At 32.5% G+C, this 27,899-nt stretch overlaps 1 protein-coding gene across 2 annotated transcripts; it reads left to right on the top strand.

Annotated features, from left to right (window-relative positions):
* LOC111297351 (putative sodium/metabolite cotransporter BASS4, chloroplastic) lies at window positions 1–27,462 on the top strand. Of its 2 annotated transcripts, XM_022892076.2 has the most exons (14): window positions 1–362; window positions 450–531; window positions 2,208–2,315; window positions 2,402–2,469; window positions 8,363–8,441; window positions 22,628–22,686; window positions 22,773–22,841; window positions 23,854–23,967; window positions 24,411–24,432; window positions 25,164–25,231; window positions 26,031–26,116; window positions 26,689–26,818; window positions 26,961–27,062; window positions 27,138–27,462. In XM_022892076.2, exons 1-14 carry the CDS (start codon window positions 204–206, stop codon window positions 27,210–27,212), a joined length of 1,221 nt encoding a protein of 406 aa, XP_022747811.1. In that variant the 5' UTR covers window positions 1–203; the 3' UTR covers window positions 27,213–27,462. The 2 variants fall into 2 exon arrangements, with proteins under 2 accessions (XP_022747811.1, XP_022747812.1); XM_022892077.2 differs by lacking the exon at window positions 25,164–25,231 and having other exon boundaries at window positions 24,411–24,470.
* Window positions 27,463–27,899: the final 437 nt, after the last annotated feature.

The following is a 27,899-nucleotide window of genomic DNA, read 5'->3' as shown; positions in this document are numbered from 1 at the left end:
AAATACATCCTTAAATTAAAAAAAAATAGCTAGGTTAAGTAAGGGTCAAGAATGAAAGCTCCATTCCTGTCTAAACAATCCCTTTCCCTCCAAAGTACGCCTGTTTTACTGATTTTTTTTTTATTTTTTCTTTTTGGGAGAAATCACTGTTGTTGACAGGAGAGTAGAGACATCACCATTTCCGAATATTGTTTGAGAGGTCTATGGCGGGAACCATCCAATCCCTAATTTTGACCACTCCGTCCATCGTGACCAGGCCATTTCCTCGCCGGAAAGCTTGCCCTATCATCAGCCGCTCTCTCAGAATCAGTCCTAGCCGTTCCATTTCAACAATTATCAGATGCTGCAAACCGTCCGATGAGGTTTCCTTCGCCCTAGTTTCAGTTCCACTTTTTTTTTTTTTTTCGTTCTATCCTTTTGCGGCTGATGAAGTTTGAATTGAATTGCAGACTCATGGTTCAGGTTTGGCTAATGGATTAAATTGGACAAAACCTTTGCTGAATTTTGCGGCTGATAATTTTCTTCCCTTAGGTAATGGTAATTTTGATTGATGGGAATGGGAGTGCTTTTGGTATAATTTTTACAGTTTTATTTTTCGTTGTTTATATCTTGGATTTTTTTTCTCGCATAAAATTAGGTAAATATGATTTCCGTTCATGAGGAATGCACTGAAAGATTGTTGATTTTCTAATTTAGGATTCTTATGGTGTGTGCATTTTGTAATGGATTTTAGTTATGAAAATTGAATCGATTCTTGTCATCTGTCTTTGAGAAAAACGAAAATGTTTCCTTTTTCTGGATTCTTTTTGTGAAAATTCTGATGTGGAGCGTTGTTGTGTAAGTGTTTTTGATGCTGCTGTAAGTTTCTGTAAAACTAGGTTGCTGAATGTGTACCCTTATTTAACCCTAAATGATGAAAAACTTTAGTAGAAAATCTAAAAGTATTTTGCGTGATTTTTAGATAGTGGCTGCTTTTATTTTTACTTTGTAAGAAACACTTTTTCAAATAAAAAAAATTCCTTTAAAGTGAAACAAGAAGTTTCCAAACAATATTTTCTGATTCTTCTTCTTTTTTTGTTCCAAAATAAAAGACAGAATATTCGTTAACTTGTTACAATGGACCGTTTCACTTATAATGAAAGACTTGTTTATTGCTTTTGTATTGAGAGCAATTCCACATTGTTTGTTTTCTCAATATTTCTTTCAAATTCCTTATAGAGACACTTGTTAGTAATGAAACTTATAGAAGACCAACAAAATTAGATATTATTTATTTTATTTTTTTGATTTGGAAAAGAGGGGATTCAAACCTAGCTCTTTGAATAGGGGATGATGCGCCTAGCATTGAGCCAAATGCTCAGGTGCAATATTAATTTATTTTTATTTGTCTACACTAGTGTTTATTATGAGGAAAAACAGAAAAGTTGGGATGTTTTTGTCTTTTATAATTGATTCAACAGAAGAAGAAAAGAAAATGGAATGATTACTGCAGGAGGTGCTCAATGGAGAAGCTAAAAGATAACTTTAATAAGTGTTCATGATTTACTAATAATGCCTTCAGTATTTGATATATAGTAGGTGGATAAACATATGCACTCGTCATTCCAATTAGCTGGCTTCTTGGGTAGAGTTTGCATTGAACATTTTCAGGGTTAGTGCAAGAGAATATAAATATTGAGATTGATGAAGAATAAGAAATCACTTAGAAAGATGAATAATTAACATTGGTTTGTCAAAATATTCTTTTGTTTCCCTTTACATGCTTCTTGATGCTTTCCCATCTCTTTGTATCTCTTGAAAGTCTTGTCGTGCATACTATTCTCTTGTAAATCCTTAAATTTGGTTTACTCACAATAGTCTCTAACCCAATTTCTTATTGTCCGGCCCAAAAAAAGTACAACAATTTTCCTTCTGGTACAAGAAAGCCAATTTTAATCATCATCTAAATAAAATGCAAGCTACAAATAAAATCTAAGTGAAACTAGGACAATGAAGTTGAGTCAAGTGCTAACGGCATATATGGTTTGTGTTATTGAAGGGTGGTTCGAAGCCAAAAAGGAAAATGTAAATATCTCTAGTTTTTCCTTATAATCTCGAAAACTTTGCCTGCCTAGGTTATTTAATTTTTTTATGTGTTCTTTGTGAGAAAATTCTTTTCATTCTCCAAAATAACAAGAATTTGTTTGTGTTTGTGATGTTACAAGCAGCACTTGTTGGTGGAGTAGCATTTGGACTTGCAAATCCTACGCTTGGCTGTCTTGCGGATAAATATTATCTGTCAAAATTTAGCACATTCGCAATATTTATTATCTCAGGTAAAATTAGAGCATTGCTTCTTTTTTTCTCATGGTAATGATATTGTTCTATAATGCATATCTCTGATTATCCGTCAATTATGCAGGTTTGACTCTGCACAGTGATGCAATTGGTGGTGCTGCCAAAGCATGGCCTGTAGGAGTTTTTGGGCTAGTATGATCTCAAATTTCTTATATGCCATTAAGCATTTTGTAGGTTCTTCCTCGTTTTTGCATTCCCATCATTTCTCTTTCATATATATATATATATATATATTAGTTTTGTTGTCTTTCTGTGCAATTATCTTTGGCTGTTATATCTATTAGACTATGTGTTTTATTTTTTGGAGCTACTACACTATGTTTTGTATAAAAGGAAATAAAGGGAAAAAAGGGAAATGTAAGGCAAGGATAGATTTCCTTTGTTTGAGAAAGTTATAAAATGTAGGTAAATGCAGGGAAAGTCATTATCCCTCTAAATCTGTCAAAGCTCAATTTTTTTTTTTTTTCATTCTTTCTGACTATAAGAATTTGGGGGGAATTTGTTATTCAGTTATACCTTTCTTCATACTACCAATTATATTCCTCATCTTTGTTTCACATTTCTTTCATTAATGGAGACCATATTACTGAGAGCATGAAGTAAATTGTCTTTTTTTTCCTTTTTTACTCATCAATTGGACAAGAATGAATGATTGATATGTTCCTTCCTTTTTCTTAACATCCAAACAAGGAAACATTGTCTTGTCATCTCCTACTTTTCCTTCCCTTTACATTCTTTTCTTTCCTTTTCTTCCATCCTCCCGAGCCTTGGCTCGGATTACTTGACTTTAAGGGAAAAGAGTGTCTGAGTGCAAGGGTTAATGGAAAAAGGCAGCTTTTTTAGGGGTTTGAATTGGGAAAGAAATAGAGTTTCCTAATGAATATGATAAGAAAAAGGCAGCTTTTTTTAGGGGTTTGAATTGCTGGGAGTAATAAGTGAGTTAGATGAGGAAGCCTAAAAAGAGCAGGGAAGAAGAAAGGGAGAAAACACTGTCCTAATTAAAGAATGCTTTCATATAGAGTTATGAAGAAAGCTCATCTTTTGCAGATTAAAGACCACATAATTAAGGTCCATTCTGGATAACATAAAATTATGAAAATATCCTTTTACTCCAAAACTCAATTAAATTGATAAATTACAGTACTAATAACTTAAAAAAATACCAAGGAAATTGTCCTTTAGACAAACTGTACTTGTTCAAGTACCTGTAACTTTAGCCCTTGGTTTCCAAGGACGATAATGTCTATGTAAGAATGATATTGATCCGCTATTTCTTGGTGATTGAGTGGTTATTTTTTGGCGTGAGAATGAGCACTGTTATGTTTAAAGTTGCAGTGATCTCCAAAAGTTTCGAATGGTGTTTCCACCCATTTTATGCTGTTAGCTGTTTTTGTTGAAATGAAATCAATGGTTGAGCTAGCTTTTTCTATTACACAGGCATGGGTTGACAAAGAAAACCCATATTCCTAAAAAAACTTGGCTAATCTTCATTTACATACAAGTTTGGTTTCTATTTTCTAGTGGTCTTGTCAACCTATATGCTTACCTTGTAAAATACTAAGCCTTTCTGTTACGTTAAATCATTAACAAGATTTGATCATTCCATGTAGGCTGTAGCCCATATCACTTGTAGTGTGTAGAGCCTTTAATCATGATAATAAGCTGTCTCATTAATGCTTATGTACACTTAATGTGCTTTTCTTTGGGCCATCTTCTGAAGCTGGTGAGCGATGACTACTGGTTATAGCATTTAGATTAAATTTGTTAGACTAGCACTAAGAAGTTTTGTTGTAAGTTAATTTTTTGAGATTAGGGTGCAGTGCAGGTATTAATATTCACTAAAAGAATGATTGGAAGGTTACAATTTCTCTTAAAGTGCTTAATGCTAACTTTGTAAGAAGAATTTTTGTGGATTTTTGTTTTATGCTAAAGATAATGTTGAACCTATGGATCATTGGTGACTTTATTACAGCTCAGTGTGGGAGCTGTGGGCCTTAGCTATCTTATTATTTGAGGCTTCTTCTTGATTCCAAAAATGGTGGCTAAAGTTCTTGTTATTTTGAAAGTAAGCTTTGGAGAAACCTAGATGGTTTGAGCTTACATTGATATGCATTTACAATTTATTGTCAAGGAAATAATTAGAATTTTGTAGGGAGTCTGTGTCAACTTTAAATTCTTAAGCTAACTTTTTTTGGCCATTCCTAATGTTTTTTCTTAATTTTGTTGTGACAGTCAAGCTGCAACATTATCTATTTTTGCTTGTTTCTTGATGCCATCATAAAGTTTACAATTTAAAGTCAAGATATTATCGTGTTCTTATATTGTGCCTTTTACTACGTTCCTTTTGTGCAGTTTTATCATATTTACCCTATTCTTTCTATTTTAAAAAGAAAATAGCAATTATAAATTAAGGCTATATATTCTTGTAGCTCTCAATGGCTTTTGGTTATTTTATTACATCCGTCATCTACTCCTTCAATCGCTAGTTAGTGGGCGGCCAAAATTTTTGCAACTTACGAGAATTGAGGAGGCAGATTATATTTGGCATGAGTGGTGTATGAAGGTAGGGGGAGAGAAAACAAATGGTTGGATATGAAAGAAAGATCTATGGAGTTATTGAGTTAAACTGAAATATGTTTGTAAAATAATCAATGTACTAGAAAAAGATGGCAACATTTACATTAAGTTCCTTCAAGCATCTTCCTGTTTTCAATGTTTTAATAGGGACCATAGGTTCCAAAGAGGCTTTCTCTTTTCGTTGCCCGTGTATTGAATTTTTTATGACTTAAATACATCTGACCCATGCTCTTTTACTTTCTGTGTATATGGAATAGGTAGATGTTTGTTCATCACACAAATTCTACTGGTTTATATTTCTAAGTATGTCTTGTTTTGGGCATAGAATCACATTAGTAGATTTAACCTCAGCATAAGTAGTAGACTCCTTGGGAAAATTTCATGCTTTTGAATGTTGTAGAAAGCTTGGCTTGGTTGCTCAAGATGGAGTTAGCCAAGGGTTCCCCAACTTAACCTTAGTACGTATGATTGTCACTTCTATACTGCTTTACTGCTAATGGAACCTATTACTAACTTACAATCTTAGCTAGTCACTTTAGAATTCACCAAGAATTCCTTTTAATGAGAAATGGCAAGCATCTTCCCCATGGGTAGCTTTAACTACACTCACAAGCATCTTCCTATTGAGAGTCATTTTTTGGGGAAGTTAAGCTATTTGCATAACACTACATTCTACTCAGCTTCTCGCTACATGTCCGTATTCCCATTCTCTGCCCTTCCTTTCCATCAACCATTTCCTTGCTCCTACTTCTATCTTTTGGCTCTTATTTGGCTTCCAACTTCTTCCACCTGCTGCAACACTGCACTCTACAGTCTACTCCTAAATTCCTCTCTGTTATTCTTCATTTTAGTTACTCGTTTGTGACTTTAGTTAACCCCATATTTGAAGGTTCCTTTTCATGTTCACATAACAAGATCAGGTGATAAAATTTGATGAGGGAAAAATTTCAGGTTCAACCAGTTCATCATTCCTTGTAGTTCTTATAAACTATTGTTACACCCTATCCTACACCCTTCCATGATTTAACATTTTTTTCAATAGACCATCGCATGCCTTAACAATTTTTTTTTTAACTTTTAGTGTTTAAAGCTATCTTCGAACTAAGCTTTTAACCTGCAAATTATAATTTGCTTCTTCTAAATTCATGTTAATGTCTAAGATAGCACCACTAGCAAGCTCAACCAATGGAAAGCCGCTTTTTGTATTTTTTTGCTTTTGCTTCTCTCTCTTTCTCTTTATATATATATATATATATATAATTATAATGAAACAGATTGTAAATCTGATATGAGAATAAAAATATTTGAGATTTCTAGATATTGAACCCAATGTCATTTGTTTTTGTTGGAATAGATCTGATGTATTTGAGGTTTTATAAATCTTTTTTTTTTATTTTAAGTAAGTAGATTCCGTAGATCTAATATGATCCTAATTCAGAGTTCAAAATGTTCTGTTAGCCTTCTTGGTGGTTTCCAATTTCCACTACTAGATCAACAATTTTGACGACACTACAATACAAAAGGCTATTTAACTACTGAAATCTGTTCTACTGCTTGTTCTTTCCAGCTCATCTGATTGTTGACTGGTTTTGGACATAGCTTCTATATAGCTATCTGAATTGGCAAGGTTACAGGTTCCTGGTTTAACTAGTTGAACTGACCCATCCTGCCTGGTCTGGTTTTGAAGATACTGGTTTTATATTGTGGTGAATTCACTATGTATGGAACTTAGAAGAACTAGTTCAGTGTCTTTTGAATATAATGTTAGGTAATGCTGCAAATGGCTGAACTAGAATGAAATAGGAGTAGTAAAGAGGAAGATTGGAGATAGTATAGAATGTGAATTGTCATGCATGTTGAAGAAGTTGGAAGCTATTTTTTTAAGGCGGGAACATGAAGCAGGATGTTTTATCTTTAGCAAGGCAAGATGTAAGCCTTAAAGCATTGATGAAAGCCTTTTTCTGATATTACTGTTGCATTTCCTATAAACACCTAAATTTAAAACCTCATGGCTGTTTGTGTCTGCTTTGCGTTAAGGCGTGCCTCCCCAATGCCTTTAAAAACAGACGTTGGAACCGAGATTCAAGCCAGAGGTGAGATATAAGAGTGGAAAGGTCGAGGGAAGGTAGGAAGCTGGACAAAAAGCTGGGGAATTTGGAGCTTTATGTAGAAACTTGTTAAACTTTCCCAAAAATAACTCCTGATGACTATAGGGGTGTAGTTAATGGAAAGATGGAGCTTATGCCCCATTAAAGAAATTTTTGGTGAATTCTAAAGTGACTAGCAGTGATAGTGAATTTGTGATAGTCAATGTGAATGCTATGTCTATAAAGGGTGAAGTGGAACCAAGCACAAGGAAAGGTTGAGGTGTGAAACTAACTCCATACATTGTTTATCAAGCTGAGCTATGCGTCTTGTAATAATACTATAAAAAAATTATATGAAATCTGAAATTCCAAAATTGATATCTAGCATCTAGATTCTTCTTTTTTATTATTTTTATTTTTTATTTGAAACATTGTATCATGCAATTTCGCAGGTGAAGCTAAGATTTATAATAATTGATATAGAAAGACAAAGTGAAATATTGCAACATGCAATTTAAGAAATTTAAATTTAGATTTTAGCATTTTAAGAAAACTAAATTTGGGCTTCTTCACTTTATCTTGTTAGAAAGTTAAGAAAAATAAATATGGGCTGTGGTCCTTCTTTTTGAGCTCTAAACTGCTTTCTAGATTTTACTTCAGCAGCAAAGAGTGAGAATCTGAGCACAATTACGCCATCAGTATGAAGGAGAACAACAAAAGATTTTCCTTCACCAAACCACCTACTATTGTCTACCTCTTTCTTGTCAATTTATTTGTAATATTCTGTGTTTGATTTGCTTAAGGAAAAGAAGGTGAGTCTGTATATCTGCCAGTGTCAAATATATATATCGTTTCTGTGTCCTTGTCGTGTCAACGTTGCGTCGATGTGGGTATGGTGGCTGAAAGTGCCAAGTCCATGTAATAGAGTTCATGTGTGGAAACTTACCAAAAAAAAAAAAAAACCTACAGATCTCTTCCTTTCATAATATCGTACCTACTTTTTCATCTCTTATGGGGAACTATCAACTTTATCCAGCTTAAGATGCTTCAGCTTGAAAATGCTTTCATTAGGAGCTTCCCCACAGTTCTAGAAATCAGCTAAATATTTGCAGTTATGTTTTGTTGGAAGGTAGTAATTACTTCATTTAAAGAAGAGACACACTGCCACAGGTGGTCCTTTGGAAGATGACAAAAAGCTAAAGTCAAGGAACTTAGATGGCTGTTTCTCTATTATCTTTTGCTGCCACATTCCTGTCTTCTCTTGACATTTTATTTCAATGTTCAGCATTATAATGCTTCTTGTATTTGTGGTGAAATGATGCAAGAACTTATGTTTAAATAATTATCACCTTTTATTGCAGTGCTCCATCCTATTGTTTACTCCATACTTTTCAAGGGTGGTACTGCAAATTGAGCTTCAACCTCAAGAGTTTGTAACAGGTTTGATAATAGAACTTAGTTCATCTTGTAGTTTTTTCAAGGGAGATTTCTTGCTTTCTTGATCTTATTATTAGAGAAAATGAATTATCTATCATATGTCTGTTCTTCTTCTCTGCTTCTAAGTTCGCAAATGAGCCCCCCTTTTTTTTTTATTTTCGATATGAACTGGTTGGAAATAAATCTAGTTGGTTCTGTCCTTTGGCCACATAGTTCAAAGTTTGCTGGTGTTCCTTCTGGCAAGGACCATTTCGGAATATCCATTTAATTTTTCTATTTTTTTGGCGGTTGCAAACTTTGTGGAGGATCCGACGCCTCTTTACAACAGCTGCTGAATTTAGTTTCATGCTTTTACTCAAAATTTTCTTAGGCTTGCCGCTTGTGACCTTTTGCTTAGGGAATGCAATTACTATGATATGAACCTTGAGCATCTTCAAATTAGTTTAAGATATAGGTGAACTTACTATTGAAAAGACAAACAAAAGTATATGAAAAAGACATAAAATCAAAACTAAATAGGGTTGACTACTTTGACTGTCTTTCTTTTCATTGGGCTTTTGTTAAGTATTCAACCCAGAGCCAACTAGCACTTGGTAGAGAAACCCAATCTGGATATGAAAGCCATGGCAAACTCAAGACTTAGTTGATGTGAGATAACACTACTTAACATCCGACTTGAATATGAGTGCCAATGCAAACTCAAGACTTAAGAGACCGAACTACGAACTAAATCATATGATTAGATCATAGTACCCTAATGGTCTTGGAGCTCTTGGTACACGATACAGATTCCTGAAATTTGGGATCCAAATTTTTACATCAAAGACAAGTATATTTGTTGTGCCTAAGGTGATTCACAAAGAGAGATAGAGAGGGAGAGACAAGGTTTGAAGGGAGGGAAGGATTTTGAGTTTAGCAAGCACATTGTGTTGTGCAGTTACTACAAGTTAGCCCTTCCTTTTTATTCCAACTCAGGCTAACAATCCATTCTAGAAGAGATTTATACTTTCTTTATAATTGCAGTTAACAAGTGTTATAGTCTAGCCTAAAAAAACAAAAGGTTTGGGTCTTAGGCTTTATATTTCTTTGGGTCTTGCTTGATTATTAGTCCAATGTCAATTGGTGATTGATTTTTTTAGACACCTCATTCTGTCTGGGGTTGATTTTATAGGATTTGGTTTTTGTTAAATTAAAAAAAGAGGAAGACTTTGATTTAGTTTAAAAGTCTAATGTTTTATTGAAAAAAGGAATAGGTTGGAGAAATGGATTTGGATTAAAATCTGAAGATGAATTTGATTAGGAGATTAAAACCAAAAAGAAAACCTTTTTTTATCAAGCCTATAAAAAGGCCTTATAAAGATGAATTAAAGAAGGGAGGAAGCAATAGACAAAAAAAATCTGAAGGCAAGGAAAGTAAGAAAAATCGTAAAAATTTAGGTAGCATCGTTTAGGATTGTGGGAGAAGTTGTTTAGACTAAAAGGGTTCAATTTAGTTTTTTTTTTTCATTTTTGGGTTTCTGGGGAAAATCTGGAAAATCCTAGGAAAATATGGGAAAATTTGGGTTTCTTGCACTTTTCGGTGACCAAGTTTGAGTTTTTCAACAACATTTGACTAGAATTTGCATTTTTTCATCGTGATCCTGGTTTTGCTGGGGTTTTCAACTGGTGATTGAAAAATTTTAGAGGGAGAAAATAGAGCAAAAACTAGAGAGAGAGAGAGAGAGAGAGGAAATCTGAAAAAAGAAAGAAAATTTTTTGCCTTTTATATAGGCGTGAAACGAGGCCGTTTTGCCTTTAAAGAAAATAGGATTTGTGTGTTTTCAATGTGCTTGACCTTACCAGTTGTTTCTTGAGCCGCTTGTTGTTTCTCGTACTGCTTGTCTTCAATCTCCCAAGCCAAGCTGTTTTCTTGGTATTTTTATTATTATTATTATTTTTTTTTCCTATTTATTTATTTTATTTATGTTTAGTTATTTATTTATCTGTTTATTTGTTTTCCATCTATATATTTTTATTTGTTATGTATTTATTTATTATTCATTTATTTGTAAATATTAAAAAAAAAGAGAAAAAAACATTTGTTAAATAAAATTAAAAGAATCTTACTAACATATTGGACAGTTCAAATTTTCTTAAAATAAATGTTTAAATAAAAAAATTTTTACTAACATATTAGAAGATAATTTGATTTTTAAAATAAGGTTTTACTAACATATTGGAGAATCTTATTAATTTTTTATACAAAACAAATTTCAAGGGAAAAAATAGTTTTCAATAAAAAATCTTACCAATTTATTTGAAGACAATTTGATTTTTAAGATAAGGTTTTACCAACATATTGAAAAACCTTATGATTTTTTTAAATAAAAATTAATTTTTGAAAAGGAAATAATTTTCATAAAATCCTACCAACATATTTGAGAATAATTTCTAGCAGAAAATCTTACAAATATATTGAAGGATATTTATGAAAATAAAGAGTTTTTTTTTTTTTTTTCATAAAGTTAGATTTTGAATATTTAATGATGAAATTACTAAGAGTGTTGTAAATAGCAATTTTCATGTAAATTCTGATGTGAGAAATTCTTTCTAAATTTTTACAAACATATTGGATAATTTAGAAAAGATTTTCAATAAGAGTTTCACAAAAATTTCAATTATTGTAAATAAAATTTTTTTACAAAAATTAAATGAATTAGATGACGGTGTTTCTTCAAAGCATGACAAATAGTCTCCATGAATACTCCTGAAGTAAGGGAATATTCTTGAATTATTACCAACATATTGGAATAATTTAAGGATAATTTTTAGGCTTTTGGATAATACGAACTCAAGTTGGTATCATCTCATGGGTGGGCGATGTGCGGATGTTATAACTTTCTTCACACGTAACATTACTTTTGAATTTAGTTATGGTTTCATAGATATGAATTTATTAGGTGGCCAATCGCACCTAAATAAAAAAGATTGGTGTTGAGTTCTCTTGTTAAGTCTAACTATAAATTTACGAATCTATACATTATGATAGTTTGACGACTCTACTAAAGATAAGAGAGTTAGGCCAGTAAACTCATATTATCCAAAGCCTAAGTTAAAGTTAAGATTTTTTTTCTTTGAATGTTTTATCTATTTATAATTGTACATTATTCTGTCATTCACTTGCATCTACATAACGGGAGTTCTATACCCGAGTTTCGTCTTTTAGGAGAGAGTTAAATGCCTACGTTCTTGTGAGATTTCATATCTTTGCCTGGACTAGTGAAACACTTTCACTTGAATTGAACACTTTTCGTTTATAGCCTGTAAGAGGCGAGGATTGGGATATTTTACTAATTTGTGATGGACAATGATTTAAGTAACAATTTGAGAATCTTTAGATTTAACCTAAATCACATATTAATCTTATGAAGCCTAACCGATAAGTAAAGCCATGTTTCTTTTTACCCTTTAGAATTAACCTGGAGTTTAGGAAATCATGCTATTTTATTTGCTTCCTATGTGCTAACTAATTTGTTTCTTTGCTTCCTTGATATTGAAACTAACCAATTTCTTTGCTTGTTTCTTTTCTTTGCATATTCATAAATCATGCATAAAGATTGCATATAAAAATTGTCCTGAAGTTATTTTCAACAAAAACTTTCATGGAGTCCATAAATCGTTTGGTTTGTGCCTCATCCACCTTTGCCAAATGCGAGTCACCTAATGATCTAAAGGCTGAGTCAGAAAGGATCCAATGAAATGAGGGAGATTGCTTACCATTAGACTATATCTGTACTTTGCCAAAGGTAGTTCATCACCTTAAGCAAAATAACTTGGAAGAGTTGTCAAAGATATGGAAGAGTATGAGTTAGTCCAGACAATCAACTTTTTGTGAAAGTATGGTTATATTGCACATCTCCTTTCGATAGTAGTTGAAAATTCCCTCATTAGAGTAGTTGTGCAATTCTGGGATCTTTATAGGGGCTTCATCTTTAATGAGGTGGATATGATATTGAATGGTTGGCATATTCAATCGGCAGATAAAATGTCAGAAGGTAGAAACCAGCATTTTGTAAGAAATTAGCCGATCTCATAGGGGTTAGAAAAGATGTGAATGTACAAGTTCAAGAGAGAAGTAACCATATTTGTTTGCGCTGGAAGTTTTTTCGTGATTTCATCACAAAACATTCAAATGACGACCAAAGATTGGATATATTTGCTTTGGCGGTATACAGCATGGTGGTTTTTCCCAGGATCCTAGGTCATATTGAGATTGAAGTGATTGACTTCTTTTGGCATATAGAAAAAGGTTGCAACCCCTCATCTGCAATCTTAGCAGAAATAATTAGATCCCTAAATTATTGTTGGTAGAAGGGGAAATTACGTTTTGTTGAGTGTACCATTACTATATTTGTGGATGAAGAGTCATTTCGAGTGCAAGAAGAATGCATTCTCGAAGCTTTACTTCCGCAATCGAGCCCCAATTAAGGAATTCTATGAGAGTGAATGGCCAAAGCCCAAATCCAAGGAGATATGGATGGTTTTATTACAAGGTCTTACTTGCATCCAAGTAAAATGGATGATCTAATTGATGAATCGTGAATCGATGTTGTATTAGTGTAGAGATGAGACCGGGGGCCCATTTCTAGGTTTATGGGGAGTAACAAGTTATGTGCCGCTCATGGTACGAAGAGCGTTCGGCGCTGAGCAGTTCGTCCCTATGATACACAAGCTCGCTCAATCAAACTTTTTATATAGTGAGCCAAAGATGCTGCAAATGGTGGATAAAGTGATTAGGGCTTGGAAGAATCCCAAGAGGGTGAGTCTTGGGTCTTTCACTGATAGGGTCACCTTAAGATATATGGTATGGAGGGCAAAAAGGGGCAAAGAAGTGTTCATATCTAGAGATTCTTATTAGTCAGAGGAACATGTGAAAGAGGTACCTTTAGAGTTGGAAGTTACAAAAAAAGAGTTTGAGTTTGAGAGAGACAAATTGAAATAAGAAATTTAAAGGCTTGAAGAAGAAAAAAGGTAAATGAAGGAAGAAGTAATGAAGCAAGATGCCAAGATGAAGATCATCAAAGAACGAGACATAGCTATTAATGGCTTGTCAAAATTGCACCAAGAATGCAAGAAGATGACTATTGAGGCAGAAAGACAAAGGGCTAGGATCCAAAAGATGGCTAGAAAATGTGATACCACCCTCAATGAGCTGATGGAATCACATTGAGAATGCAAAAGATTGCACATCGAAGTCGAAGCCAAAGTAATAAACATCATCGATATGAAAAATGAAGAAGGGATATTTTTAGATGAAAGATGAATGCATTGAAGCTTAAAAAGAGAATGAAGCACTCAAAGAATATATTCAGGTTTTGAAACGGAGTTTTAATGAGCAAGTGAATCGCATCGTCGTACTCACAAGGGAGCATAAGGAGTTATCATAACAAGTTTGGTGTGGCAAAAAGGAAAACTTGGAGTGGTAGAGGTACATAGAGCATATTGTAACCCAGATAAGTAAGGCAATGATCAAGGCATGGGACATGGCTGAAGAGGTTGAAACTCTTGGAGAAGTAATCACCCTAGCAAGAAAGCATGGACAACGTTTGTTGAACTTCATTGAGGAGGTCAAAGACTAGTACGAACAAGTCAAAACTCTTCTTCAAATTAAGAATAATAAGTTCTATGTAAATAGACTTTTGTGAAATAAGTGAAAGTTTATTTTTGTTGGAAATTCTTCAAAGGGTAAATATAATCTCTCATGCATTGCATTCATAATTAGTTTTTTATTTTTCACATTGAGTCATAAACAAGTCCCTTAATTATCAGTTGTGGTACTCAAGGTTCAAGGATAGTTTTACCATCCAAAAACCCCATTCACCACCAATACAACATTAGAGCTCGAGCCAGATAGAGGAAACAAAAAAACTCCAATCATTTTGAAAAGATTGAAAAAGCTTAATAAGAGCTCAAGGGAGAGATAAAATCCTGGAAGCCTTGAATAAGTTGAATAAAGGAAAAGGGTGGAAGAAGTTCCAAGTTAACTAGAATGTCCTATGCAAGATGTAATTGATCCTCTATACCTTTTAGGATTTAGCCTTTATCAAGGCCAACCTTCTTAAGGAGCACAAGCAAATTTCTCTGTGGCCCATCCATACATTAACCTAGGAATGCAATCTCTTGCTGCATAAGATGAGTTTTAAAGTTATGTTAATCTAGTTTTTGGGGAGAAGACTTCAAAATCAATCCAAGTCCTTAATCTGGAGGATCCCAAAGAAAAAAAAAGTTGAAGTTAAAAGTGGTTAGGTCATTGGAGGACTCAAAGGCTGACCAAAAGATGAACAGGCTTGAGGAAAGGTTACGAGCAATAAAGGGAATTGGTTTCTATGGTTCAATGGATGCTGCTCGCCTTTGTTTAGTCCCAGATGTTGTTATTCTTTCAAAATTCAAAGTTTCGAAGTTTGATAAGTATGATGGTACAAAGTGTTGGATAACTCGTGTTAACATGTACTATAAAAAAATCGCTGCCTATGCTAGTGATGAAAAGCTCTTGATACATGTATTCTATGGCAGTTTTATTGGTTCTGTGACGAGATGGTATGTTCAATTGAATTGATCCTGCATTCACTCCTGGCAGGAGCTAGCTTGTGACTTTATTAGTCCATACTGACATATAATAGATCTAGTTCTTGATAGCCTTTTCTTGTAGAATATGGAGAAAAAGACGATCGAGTCATTTAAGGAATATATCCAAAAATGAAGGGATATGGTTGCTTAAGTTCAGCCACTGTTGACTGAAAAAGGGACTACGATGCTTTTTGTAAGTACTTTGAAGTCTTCTTATTATGAAAAGATGATAAGAAATGTAACTAAGAATTTCACCGACATAGTGATCTCAAGCAAAATCATTGAGAATGTCATAAAGAATGGCAAGTTGGAAGGAAGAAAATCGTTCACAAAAGAGCACCTAAGAAGAAAAAGATTAAAGCTCAGGCTGTGAGCTTTGAAAGACAGTAGTTCAGGAACTACCAACCCTATCCACCATCGATCTACCCCAGCTATTACCCCACTATAAATAACACCGCATCTTACCCATACCAACCAACTCCACAACCATCTTACTCTCTCACATATCAACCATCTTTTAGACCACAAACTCATATATACAGTCCTAATCCCCAATCTTTTGTCAGACCCCCAAACCATTTTACCAACCTAACAGGTGGTTCGCAATAGGCACGAAATATTCAAGAAAAGTCTACCTTTGATCTTATCCCCATGACCTATACAGAGCTATATTGGGAACTCTACAATAATCACCTAATCGCCCCTGCTCATCTGGAACCACTCAAGCCTTTTATCCTAAGTGGTACGATTCTATAACTCATTGTGATTAACACTATGGAAATGTTGGTTATTCTACTGAGAATTACATCGCCTTGAAGCATAAAGTGCAACGGTTGATTAAAGATGAGATGATTAACTTGATATAACTGGGGTAACAACACCCAATGTTAGTGGCAATCCATTGCTCAATCATAATGTCAATGTTCTGAGTGAGGATTGGGAGCGTCGTGTAAAGAAGAAAGTGGAAGAGGTTAAAACTCCTTTCAGTAAGCTATTTGATGCCTTGTACAAAGCTGACATGATACAACCTGTAGATCCATGTACTTATTGTGAATGATGTGTGCTAAATAAGAGATGCAAATGCCATAGTGGGGCTCTTGGTCACTCCACTGAAACTTGTAAACAGTTTCATTGAGAGATACAAAAGCTCATGGATTCTTACTAGATTGAGTTCTATGAAGAATGGGAGACTTTAAGAAATGCCGAAGTGTTTATGATCGACAAATCATCAAAATTGGTTCTAAAACCAATAATGATCTACTATGGAGGGAAATCGAAGTCGATCATAGATAATCTATTGCCCAAGCAAGTAACTTTTAAAGTCTTTACCACGTTTCCATACAAAGATGACAAAGCTGTGCAATATAGATATAGCTGTAATGTGGTAGTCCAAGGGCAAAAAGAGATTGTGCCCAAGAACAATGCTGCCAACATAACTGGTGTGGGTGGCATAATCCGAAGTGGAAAATGTTATATTCCAAAAATGTTGGAGAGGGCTAGAAAGGAAAAAGGCAAAGGTTGGAGAAGAATAGAAATAATCATAGGTAGTGCCTGAAAAAGAATGTCAAAAGCCAATGACGAAAAAATAGGCTTGTGAGTTTTTGAAATTGGTGAAGCATAGTAAGTACTTTGTGGTTGAATAACTAAACAAGATGCTAGCTTGGATCTCATTACTATTGCTGTTGTTGAATTATGAACCACATTGGAATGCCTTGTTGAAGGTATTAAACCAAGCATATGTGGCCCACAAAGTGTCAGTGGAATATGTGAATCATTTAGCTAGGAATTTGGTGGTGCCACACTAAGGTTTTACATATCACTGTCAAGTGCAAGAGTCATCATAGTCAAGGTCCTCATCGACAGTGGCTCTGTTATTAATGTCATCCTTACGTCAACTTTGGCAAGGTTACCAATTGATGGGACCAAGCACGATGTCTTGGGAGATATTGAGATACCTTTATAAATTGGGGCATGTACTTTCAATATTAAATTTCAAGTGATGGATATTTCCCCATCCTATAGCTGTTTGTTGGGAAGATCATGGATTAATATGGCAGGTGTTATCCCATCTACCTTACACTAAAAAGTCAGTTTCAACATAGAGGGCCAATTGTCGTTATGTTTGGAGAAGAGGATATGTTGGTGACCAATCCTATAAATGCTTTATTATGTTTGGTTAGCTTTATTAAAAAAGATGATGAGGGCTCATGATAAAAATGTTTGACCTCGTTTTCTTTAGAAAGGTAGTTGGTTTTGAAAAAGATTCTTCCAAGCCAATATTATAATAGAGGAAAGTAGATTCCAAATTAAAAAAGGGCATATGTTGTAAAAAAAGCTTTTTCAAGCGGAGCTTTAATATTAACAGAGATGGATGGAAATGATTTGCCTAATCTCATAAATTCTAATGCCGTGAAGAAATGTTATGCTTAAAAAAAGAAAAAAAAGCCAAAAAAGGGAAAAAAAGTAAAAATGAGAAAAATAAATTTAAAAAAAAGAAAAAAGAGGACTTAAATAAAAAACCTATAAAAGGCAGTTTGAGTCAAAGATGATTTTTCTAAGTTAAAATTTGAAAAAATGGCTTAAATAAGAGGGATATAACATCGAATTTGGGAACTCACCAACATGGAGGCTAGCATGTGTCGATGAGTTTTGAATTGTTAGGTGCATCAGGTGGTTGAATTTTTGAAAAGACTTCCAGATGTGTTATCATGAGGATCTGATTGTTTATTTTAGGCATTGTTGCCCTAATAACCTATCTTTATAATTTTTCCCTTCTATATTGTTCAATGGCCAAAGTTGTTCTATCATTTTTTTAAAATAAGAGATATTTCATTTTGTTCATTATCTCTCTTTTAATGATTTTGTCCCATTTATTCTAGATCTATCCCTTGGCTTTTCTTTTAAATACCTTGCAATGGAAGAATTGTGTGAATGCATTTTTACTTTTTGAAATTAAAATAATGATTGATAAATGAATAATAACATGAAAGATTTCTATGTTACCTTGTAAAGTATGAATTGTTTAAGGTTTAGAAAGGACACTAAATTTGGAAATGAAAAAGGAAGATTTCCTTAAAAGAAATATAGTTGTTAATATTGAATAAGAGATATGATTAGGAATTGAATTGGTGTGATCTTAGTGCTTGAAGATTAAAGAGCTTGAGATCCAAAGGAATGAGGCTTGAGAACCTATGTACCAAAATTGAAAAGATATTAATTGACATTTGCATAACATGCACTGCATTTAGAAATGTTTAGTGCATGAATCTAGAAAACAGGGATATTGCAAGATCCCGCATGGAAAAGATAAATATGAAAACTTTTCAGTGATGGAATTTCAAATTCTCATTTGAGAAGAAATCTTTGAGGTAAGAGTTTAATCCTTGAAAACAAGATATTTTCATAATATCAATCATGGACAAGAAACATTTTTCAAAATTTTAAACTTGTGAAGCCTTTGGACGAAGGGGCATTTTTCGATATTAGGAACGATTTGTAAGATTTTCGGGTATAATCTCCTAATTTTTTCGTCTCGATCTATAAGACCTTTACGCATAATTGTCAAAAACTTTCAGGTATTTTTTTTAGAGGTTCTGTGCCTCTATTATGAGGAATCTTTATTTTTTTTTTAAAAGTTGTGTGCCTCTGTAAGGAAGAGGCGTTATTTTTTTTTAGAAGTTGTGTGCCTTTGTTATGAAGAGCTCTTATTTTTAAAGTTGTGCGTTTCTATTGATGAGGAACCTTTTATATTTTTTTAATGTTGTTGAGCTTCTGTTTAGATGAGCTTTTTATATTTTCAAAGTGTTGAGCCTCTGTTTAGTGGGACCTTTTATATTTTTTAAAAGTTGTTGAGCTTCTGTTGAAAAACTTTTTATATTTTTTAAAAGTTATTGAACATCGGTTTAGAAGAGCCTTTTTATATTTTCAAAGTTTTGAATGACTGTTTAAAAGAGTTTTTATGTTTTTCAAAAAGTCTGAGTGTATGTTTAAAACAGTTTAAAAAAATGTTGGGTTGGGTATTTGAATATATGTGTGTTGTGTACATTTTTGCACAATTCTTGTTTCACAGAAAATGTGCAAAAGCGGGCAATTGTAGAAGCCGTATTTTGTTTGGGGTTGATTTTATAAGATTTGGTTTTTGTTAAATTAAAAAAAGGGGAAGAGTTTGATTTAGTTTAAAAGTTTAATGTTTTATGGTTGGAGAAATAGATTTGGATTAAAAATCTAAAGATGAATTTGATTAGGAGATTAAAACAAAAAAAAAATCTTATCAAGGCTTATAAAAAGAATCCATCAGGAGGAATCAAAGGAGGGAGGAAGCAATAGACAAACAAAATCTTAAGGCAAGGGAAGTCAGAAAAATTGTAAAAATTTGGGCAACATCATTTAGGATTGTGGGTGAAGTTTAGACTAAAGGGGTTCAATTTATTTTTTATTTTTTTTTGTTTCTGGGTTTCTAGGGAAAATCTAAAAATGAAAAATCTGGGTTTCTTGCACTTTTCAATGACTACGTTTAAGTTTTTTGACAACATTCAATCGGAATCTGCATTTTTTTGTTGTGATTTGGGTTTTGTTGGGGTTTTTTGTCGGCATTCAAAAAATTCTAGAAAGAGAAAATAAAACAAAAAGTAGAGAGAGAAAGAAAGAAATGAAATCTGAAAAGAAAATTTTTTACCTTTTATACATGCATGAAACGATGCCATTTTGCTTTTAAAGAAAACCAGATTTGCGTGTTTTCATTGTCCTTGACCCAACCTGTTTTGCAACCTGCGAACTCATACCTCCGCTGAAGTTGAAGTCTAGCCATTTATGCAGTCGAGCTGATCCTCTAGCCGTATTTCTTGATTCACCTACTATTTTTTATGCCGTTATTCTTATGCCATCTAAATTGAGCAGTTTTCTTGATATTTTTATTATTATTATTATTATCCTATTTATTTATTTTATTTATGTTTAGTTATTTATTTATTTGTTTATTTGTTTTCCATTTATATTTTTTTATTTGTTTTGTATTTATTTGTTATTCAATTATTTGTAAATATTTTTAAGAAAAAAATAATTTTTTTAAATAAAATAAAAATAATCTTGCCAATATATTGGAGGGTTCAAAATTTTTTAAAATAAATATTTAAAAAAAAAGAATTCTACCAACATATTGAAAAGTAATTTAATTTTTAAAATAAGGTTTACCAACATATTAGATAACCTTAATAATTTTTTATACAAAACAAATTTTAATGGAAAAAATAGTTTTCAATAAAAAACCTTACCAACATATTGAAAGGCAATTTGATTTTTAAGATAAGATTTTACCAATATATTGAAAAATTTTATGATTTTTAAATAAAAAATTAATTTTTAGCAAAGAAATAATTTTCATAAAATCTTACTAACATATTGGAAGATAATTTTTAGCAAAAAATTTTATCAATATATTGGAGGATATTTTTGAAAATAAATTTTTTTTTTCATAAAGCTAAATTTTAAATCTCCGATAATGGAATTACTAAAAGCGTTGTATATATAGCAATCTTCATGTAAATTCCTAAGTGATAAATTTTTTCTAAATTTTATCAACATATTGGAGAATTTAGAAAAAATTTTCAATAAAATTTTCACAAAAATTTCAATTATCACAAGTAAAAGTTTTTTTACAAAAATTAAATGAATCTGACGACGGAGTGTTTTCAAAATGTGACAAATAGTCTCTTTGACTACTATTGAGATGAGAGGATGTTTTTGAATTATTATCAATATATTTGAGTAATTTAGGTATAATTTTCGATATTAAATTACTTGGTAAGTTTTTTAGGCTTTTGGATAATACGAAATTAAGTTGGTACCATCTTGTGGGTAGACAATGTGGGGGTGTTATAACCTTTCTCACATGTAATTGTACTCTGAAAACTAATTCTGGTTCCGTAAACATGAATTTATTAAGTGACCAATCGTGTCTAAATAAAAAAGATTTGTGATAACTTCTTGTAAGTTTAGCTATAAATTTACGAATTCATATGTTATGACAAATTTTATTTTACTTCATTGGTTTCAAAGTCCACATGGCCTTTTGACTAAATTAAAAAAAAATTTAAGCTTCATATTGGCCAAAAAAACCACTTTATTCTTATGTAATGTGTTTTACATTAACAAAGAATGGAAATGATCGGATTTTGAATTACAATAATTATGGGTACATGTGCCATGTTATTGGTAATTATGGGTATTTGTACTTAATGTCCTTGTAATCCTTGTACTATAGATCTTTTGTTCAAGGCTTAATATGATCTTGATATTTTTGATCCTTTGTTCAAGCCTTAATATAATTTTTTATATCATTTATCTTTTGTTTAAACCTTTGCATGGTCTGTTTGGTAGCATATTAACTTTTTATGGTGTTTTTTTTATGTTCAAAAGCCATACTTTATTTTGTCCTCGTATATATGGTTTCAACTTTCTCCAAAAATTATTTCTAGTTGGTTATTAAGGTGATTCCTCATTTTATTTTTCAGGTATGGCTTAACTCAAATATTTTAATTTATTCACATCTAGGCATTCAATTTTTTTGTTCCGAAGGGGATCATACCTTATTTTTACCCTCGAACTTTACTAAGAAAATGTAATTTACAATCCAGGCTTTATACTTTAATTTCAATGTAATTGCTAACTTTAACACTGATTACTGGTGTAATGTAGACCAATGGAAAAAATAGCCGTTAACCCCATTACTGATGCAATTTTAGCAGCCCTCGCAGCACCTATATAAAGCAAAAGATTGTGATATGGACATCAAAATATAATTATTTTATAATTTGACATGACGTTATATTTTATTTAGGCTAAAATAAGCCCTTGAAGTATGCCAAATTTCTCAAATAGTTCTTATCCTTTAATTGTAACTCAATAAGTCCTTATTTTATGATTTTTACCTGGATAAACCCTTATGTCGAGGAAATGTCAACATGACATAAGTGACCTTAGTAGCTGTTAGGGTCATGGCCAATTGGCATCCTTTGCACTTTTGGTAGCTGGCGTGGCTTTTTTGACATGGTGAAATTGATTGATTGGAATACCATGTCCAGCGAGAAAATTTTCCACTCAAACCAATTTTGTCACGCTAGAAAAGCCACATCAGTGTCTAGGTCAGAGTTACTAGAATGTGGTACGTGTTGCTTCATGATATGGATATGGGAATGGGTACACCATGTAGTTAATTTGTGGTACAAGGGGGATAGCTTTAGTCTGTACACTATTTTGGATCTTGGTACACTTTGCAATAACTATCAGATCATTGCTCTTATTTGTTATTCAAAATTTTCATTATTTCTTATGTAAAATAAAAGTACATAAAATAAAGTAGTAGTTATTGTAGCTAATATGGAGCAATTAGCTTTTTTTATTTAGATAGAAGTTATGTTGACTAAAAAAACTAATGGAGTAAAATAAAGAATCACCCACCAATTGATATTGGACCATATAATCAAGCAGGAGTCCAAAGACATAATAATATTATTTCTTTTCTTTATTTATTTATTTATTATTGTTTTATTATAAACTAATCTTCTATGTTCTTTTTTTAACTACAGGACTGGCTATATTTAACTGTATGCCAACAACATTATCAAGTGGAGTTGCACTTACTCAGGCATGCTGATTTCTATTTATTGTCTAAGTCCATTTCTTGATGCCTTTGGCTTTTTGTTTAAGAAGCCCTGCGTTTTCGAAATGCAGCTTGCAGGGGGGAACTCTGCACTTGCTCTTGCAATGACAGTGATATCTAATATGTTGGGAATTTTAATTGTAAGTTGTGCATGCAAAAGGTGTATAATATCCTGTTAAAGTTTAGCTTTGCTACTGGAATTGATTGGATGTTTGATATATCCTTGCTTTCCTTTTAACTCTTGATGGATTATTTTGGTCAGTCATTAATAAGCTGATTGTATACAGTTATCTGTGTTTTCTCTATGATGTTTTATTGTTCTCTGATATTAATGTCGATCATTTAGTCTAATATCCCTTTTCTGTACGTCATTTCAATGTATCAATCACCCTGATTGTAATGTAATTTGTATTTACAGATTTCTATTGTTGACTGAGGGGAAATATAAAGTGGAAGAATGTTATGGCAAAAACAATATATTTCTAGTTATATTAAGTGAATTTTGTAATGTATAGAAGTGTTATTATCTACGTTCAATTAAACTTATGGTATTTTAGACTTAGGAGGATGTTATTTATATTAGAGGCAAACTATTGAGAAAAAAAATTAGTTAAGAAAGTTTTAAATTAGTTCATTGTTACGGTATTGAAATTTGGGCTAGTACAACATTATAGTAAATTGATTGTTCACAATATGAATGTGAAAACATGATGCTATTGTTGATTACAAAATAAGAAAAGAATCTACTGAAAATGGGGCAAATATGGCAGTAATAGAGGATAAATTCAAAGCGGAGTGCTCCCTAAATAGATTGGTGATATTCAACATAAGTTTCAGGAAACAATGATTTACAAAAGTGATTTAACACTAATAGAAGGATTGATAAAGCGTACGGCTATAAGTGACAATTTTACATGTTGCAGTTATAAAGGTTTAAGTTTGAAGATCTTAGGATAGCATTGTCTTCAAGCAGGTAGAAAGAAAATCTATGTAAGTTGTTTAGAGTTGCAGTATGGTTTTGTTTTCTTTTAAGTTTTAAATCATTGATTTGTAATGGTTGAGCACAGAGTGTCTTTAAACTTGTTTGATGTATTAACCGCAATTTTCTTTTTAACTTAAATAAGCATATTCTAATATTTATATCATTTTCAGATTCCATTTTCCATCTCCAAATTCATAGCTGTTGGAGTTGGTGTGTCTGTCCCAACTTCACAACTGCTTAGAAGTCTTGTTTTCACACTTTTGGTTCCTTTGATATTGGGGAAGGTAAAATTTCCATTGATTATGATATCTAAAAAGAAAAATTCTTCTGGTATCCGCTAATTTGCAAAGAAGTGCTTGTTTGCTGCATGAAACTATTTCATTGTAAAAACTTCTTAATAATAAGTTATCTTCTTGTTATTACAATGGAGCATGTAAAAGTAGTCATCCATTGAAGTCTCCCAAGTATTCCTGATCTTTTAAGTGAAGCACTAGAGTAGCATAGTTCAGTACTGTTTTTCTTTCATGATTTTACATTATCATCTTCCTACTTGAGGGTTTTAAACTTCACTTGTTGAGTTGTGATACATGGTGAAAAGTTAGTACTATTTATCCAAAAAAATGAAGAAAATTTAATACTATAAAAACTGGTCCTCCAAATCGTATTAGCATAATCTTCCTATCAGCTTTTATTGTTTCTAACTGTAATTTTTGCCTCCTAATTACAGGTTTTACGAGAATCCTTCAAAGGTGAGCCTCTTTCGTGGCTATTTTTTCCCCTTTTCCTTGTAAGCATTAAGAAGGTTCTGCATAATATTTATGCTTAGGCATCCATGTTTTAGAATATACTTATGCTAATTCACCAATCTTCATAGCTCCCACATACTCGTAATGTTTCAACTTCATGAAGTAATATGATCTAAGATGTTGACCATTATCAATACTTCATAATACCTTTAACTCTGGTTTGAGTCGTCAGTCTTATTTGATATGCATCTTCTAGAAAACTTAAAAATTGAAATGCAAAGGTTAGATATTTAAAACCATTCAAGCATCAAAGTCTGTGGGCTGAAAATGGGTGCCCATCACTACTTCAGGATTCATAAGAGTAGTTTGAAAGAAATAATAGAGATTATTTTTCTTTAAGTTTCATAGTGGCACATTTTCCCATTCTTGAGCATTCTTTTGTCTCCTTCCAAACCTCAAAAGCAGTGCTGTGTCCACTGAAGACTATTATTGATCTCCAGTTGCTACTTTGTATCTGACAACCAAGCAATGGATTCTCATGATACTAGAGAAAAAAAAATGGAAATGCCCTTCAGCATAAAATTATTAGGCTACCTGATCTTGCAAAGACAAACTGAACAAGTAAATAGATGGTATATTGGCTTTCTTGTTGCATATACTACACCCACTAGGAATCTCTCATCTATGTTGTTTACCAGCTCATGGTCTCAAACATGATTAAATGTGTAATACAGGATTGGCAAACTTCGTTGACCATAACCGTAAGCTATTTTCAAAGATCAGTGCAGTCTTCCTTAGCTTAGTAAGGCCTAAACTTTGGATCTTTTTAGTTTTGTTTTACATATAATATTCTAACATCAAATACTTTTATCAGTTGATTGTTTTTATAAAAATAATTCTTGGTCCAATTTTATACTGATTTTGACTAGTTGAAGCACTCTGGAGACTTCCCATCAGTTGGAAGACTCTATCCTAAATGCAATAATAACTTTTTATATAACTTTATTCAAGGATCTCTAGTAGCTAATTCTCATGTCTTGCTTCAAAGCTTCATTTGGTTCTGTTGCAGTACTCCTTCCTTTCGAACCCTCTCTTTTCCATTCTTAGGTCTTACATACTTTTATGGAAACATTTTGTTTGTTTTTTTTTTTTTTTTCACTTATTCATTCTTAATCTTTTAAACCCTTATCATATTTATTTAAGTTTTTGAGAGTTAATCTATAAGTTCTAACATTCAGAGAGTAATAATGTCAGAATAATATTTAAATTTATACATATTTTTTTGTTCAAAATAATAAAAAAAATTAGTGAATTGACATTTTCTCATGTTACAGGATCATGTAATATTCTATTAGCAGACATTAGGCCTGCTTTCATACTAAGTTAAGTAGCAACAAGAATTTCACATTGTTCAAAATTTTCTTATGTCTTTTCTCTATATTTAAAATTAATTGTTCCTTTTTATCAGAAGCTTAAGGTCACTGTCTCTATAAAATTGTTTCTGAAGCTCGTGTATGATTCTCAAAGAAACAAATGCAGCAACTTTTAATGCCATTTTGGTCTTAGCTTATATTATGTTTCAAAACTATGATGGTTGCCAGGTGCCATGGATGCAAGTGAGCAGGTCAAGGTCGCTACTTCTGATGGTTAAACCTGCAGTTTTTATTGTAGCTATTGGAATGGGAACGTATGTCCATTCTTCATTTCATTAATTTTCTGGTTTAATAGCAGCTGTGATGTACAATTGAATTATGGAAATTGTCATGCATCGGTCCTAAGACATAAAAGAAGATGATCATAGACCTAATAGTATGGAAAGTAGCTCGATATGAATTGTTATTATAGGGTCTCACCAGATGTTCCTCCCAAGGACCAGTCTATTGTATGTTGTATAAGATGATGTTAGATTTTCACGTTTCCTGTTTGTGGTTTGCTATTGCTTAATTCTAAGTCTCAATTGAGTTGGTCCTGGGTCTTTCATTAAGAATTGTCTTCATGCGGCTCTGAGTTGCAAGCGGTTTTAGTATTGACCTAGATCATACTAGTAGATTTATTAACCTGGGTTTCCAAATTGCAACTTGTGTCAAAACTGATATTCCAATGTTGTGACTACAGTTGTGTGCATTTAGTTCAGACTGGCAGGGAAAAGATGAAAATTTTTTTATGGACCTATTATGCATAATTTCCGTATTGGTTGCATCTTATACACTTTTGATGGAGTTGCATCTACTTACGGAAGGATTCCATAATTTATTACAGGCTTTTACACCTCATTCTGTTAGCTTTTAATGCTCTTGCTCTAAGGAGCCTCTCAGCCGTCTCTGGCGGTAGTAAATCAATTTTTGCCAAGAAAGAAAATGCCCAAGCAGCTTTGCTTGTTGCAAGCCAGGTTGCTATCTTGAGCTAGCTTTTGTTTACACGATTTTCTCCTCTAAAACACTTTCTGCTACCATCTACTTGGGAAACTTTCTCAATTTCCCTTGTTTATTTGATGATTGTATTGTCTGAAACTGTGTTGCCATGCTTTGCAGAAAACTCTGCCGGTGATGGTCGCAGTTGTGGAGCAGCTTGGTGGTGCATTTGGTGAATCTGGTTTACTGGTTCTACCATGTGTTTCCGCACATTTGATTCAGGTTATATCATTATCTCTCAGCTTCTCCTGCTGTCAATTTCATTGTTTTTGACATCAATATCATTTATATATGCAGATTATCTTGGACTCTTTCCTTGTTAACCTGTGGCTTCGGAAAGATCGCTCGTCTAACACTTCCAAGGTAGCCTGAGAATCAAACACCCTTAATGATCCTTTGAAGCGATATTCGTTCTTTATGGACACAACAATTTTTTTATGATTGTCATTGATTCAAATTAAACTCTGAGAATTACTGCCAAAGTCTTTTCTCAGCTATCGAAATCTTCCGTATCTGGATCAGTGTAGCCCAATAAAAAAAAAAAATTTCAGTGGGTCATATTTCAATTTTCTATATGTAAACATGATGTTTTATATTCATTATATTTTTGAAAAAAATTATATAAATCCTAAAATATTAAGTTTATAAAACTATAGAATGTATTATCTAGTTTCTTCATTAAAAAGTTAATCCAAGGACAATGAGATATTACTTCAACTTTTTGATTTGATCATCCATGAATTTAATTTTATAAGTTAAAGTTGAATTTCATTTCATTCTTAGTTTGTTATTATGCACCTCTTTCATCTAAAAGAGGCAAATTATGTGTGCAGATATAAGAGTAAATAATTATTTTTATGAAATTATACGTATTAGAAGAAATTATAATAATAATTAAATAATTTAGAGATTGTTGGGTATTGTTGTTTGTTTTGTGTTTTATGCTTTTGAAAATTTTGTTTTGTTTTTAATTTCGAATTTAAAAACATGTTTGAATAAAATATTTTTGTTTTAAACATGTGAAATCAAAAACATGTAAGATAAAGTGATTAAAATTTT

Source organism: Durio zibethinus, chromosome 12 (assembly GCF_047325235.1).
Source record: "Durio zibethinus cultivar Kanyao isolate XHJ-2024 chromosome 12, ASM4732523v1, whole genome shotgun sequence".
Lineage (NCBI taxonomy): Eukaryota > Viridiplantae > Streptophyta > Magnoliopsida > Malvales > Malvaceae > Durio > Durio zibethinus.
This window is presented reverse-complemented; position numbering and strand designations above follow the sequence as displayed.

Coding starts and splice junctions, on each gene's coding strand:
- LOC111297351 (XM_022892076.2), top strand. CDS start 204: ATGGCGGGAACCATCCAATCCCTAATTTTGACCACTCCGTCCATCGTG. Junction 22,842..23,853: donor ATATGTTGGGAATTTTAATT/GTAAGTTGTGCA, acceptor TATCATTTTCAG/ATTCCATTTTCCATCTCCAA. Junction 27,063..27,137: donor TTTCCGCACATTTGATTCAG/GTTATATCATTA, acceptor TTATATATGCAG/ATTATCTTGGACTCTTTCCT.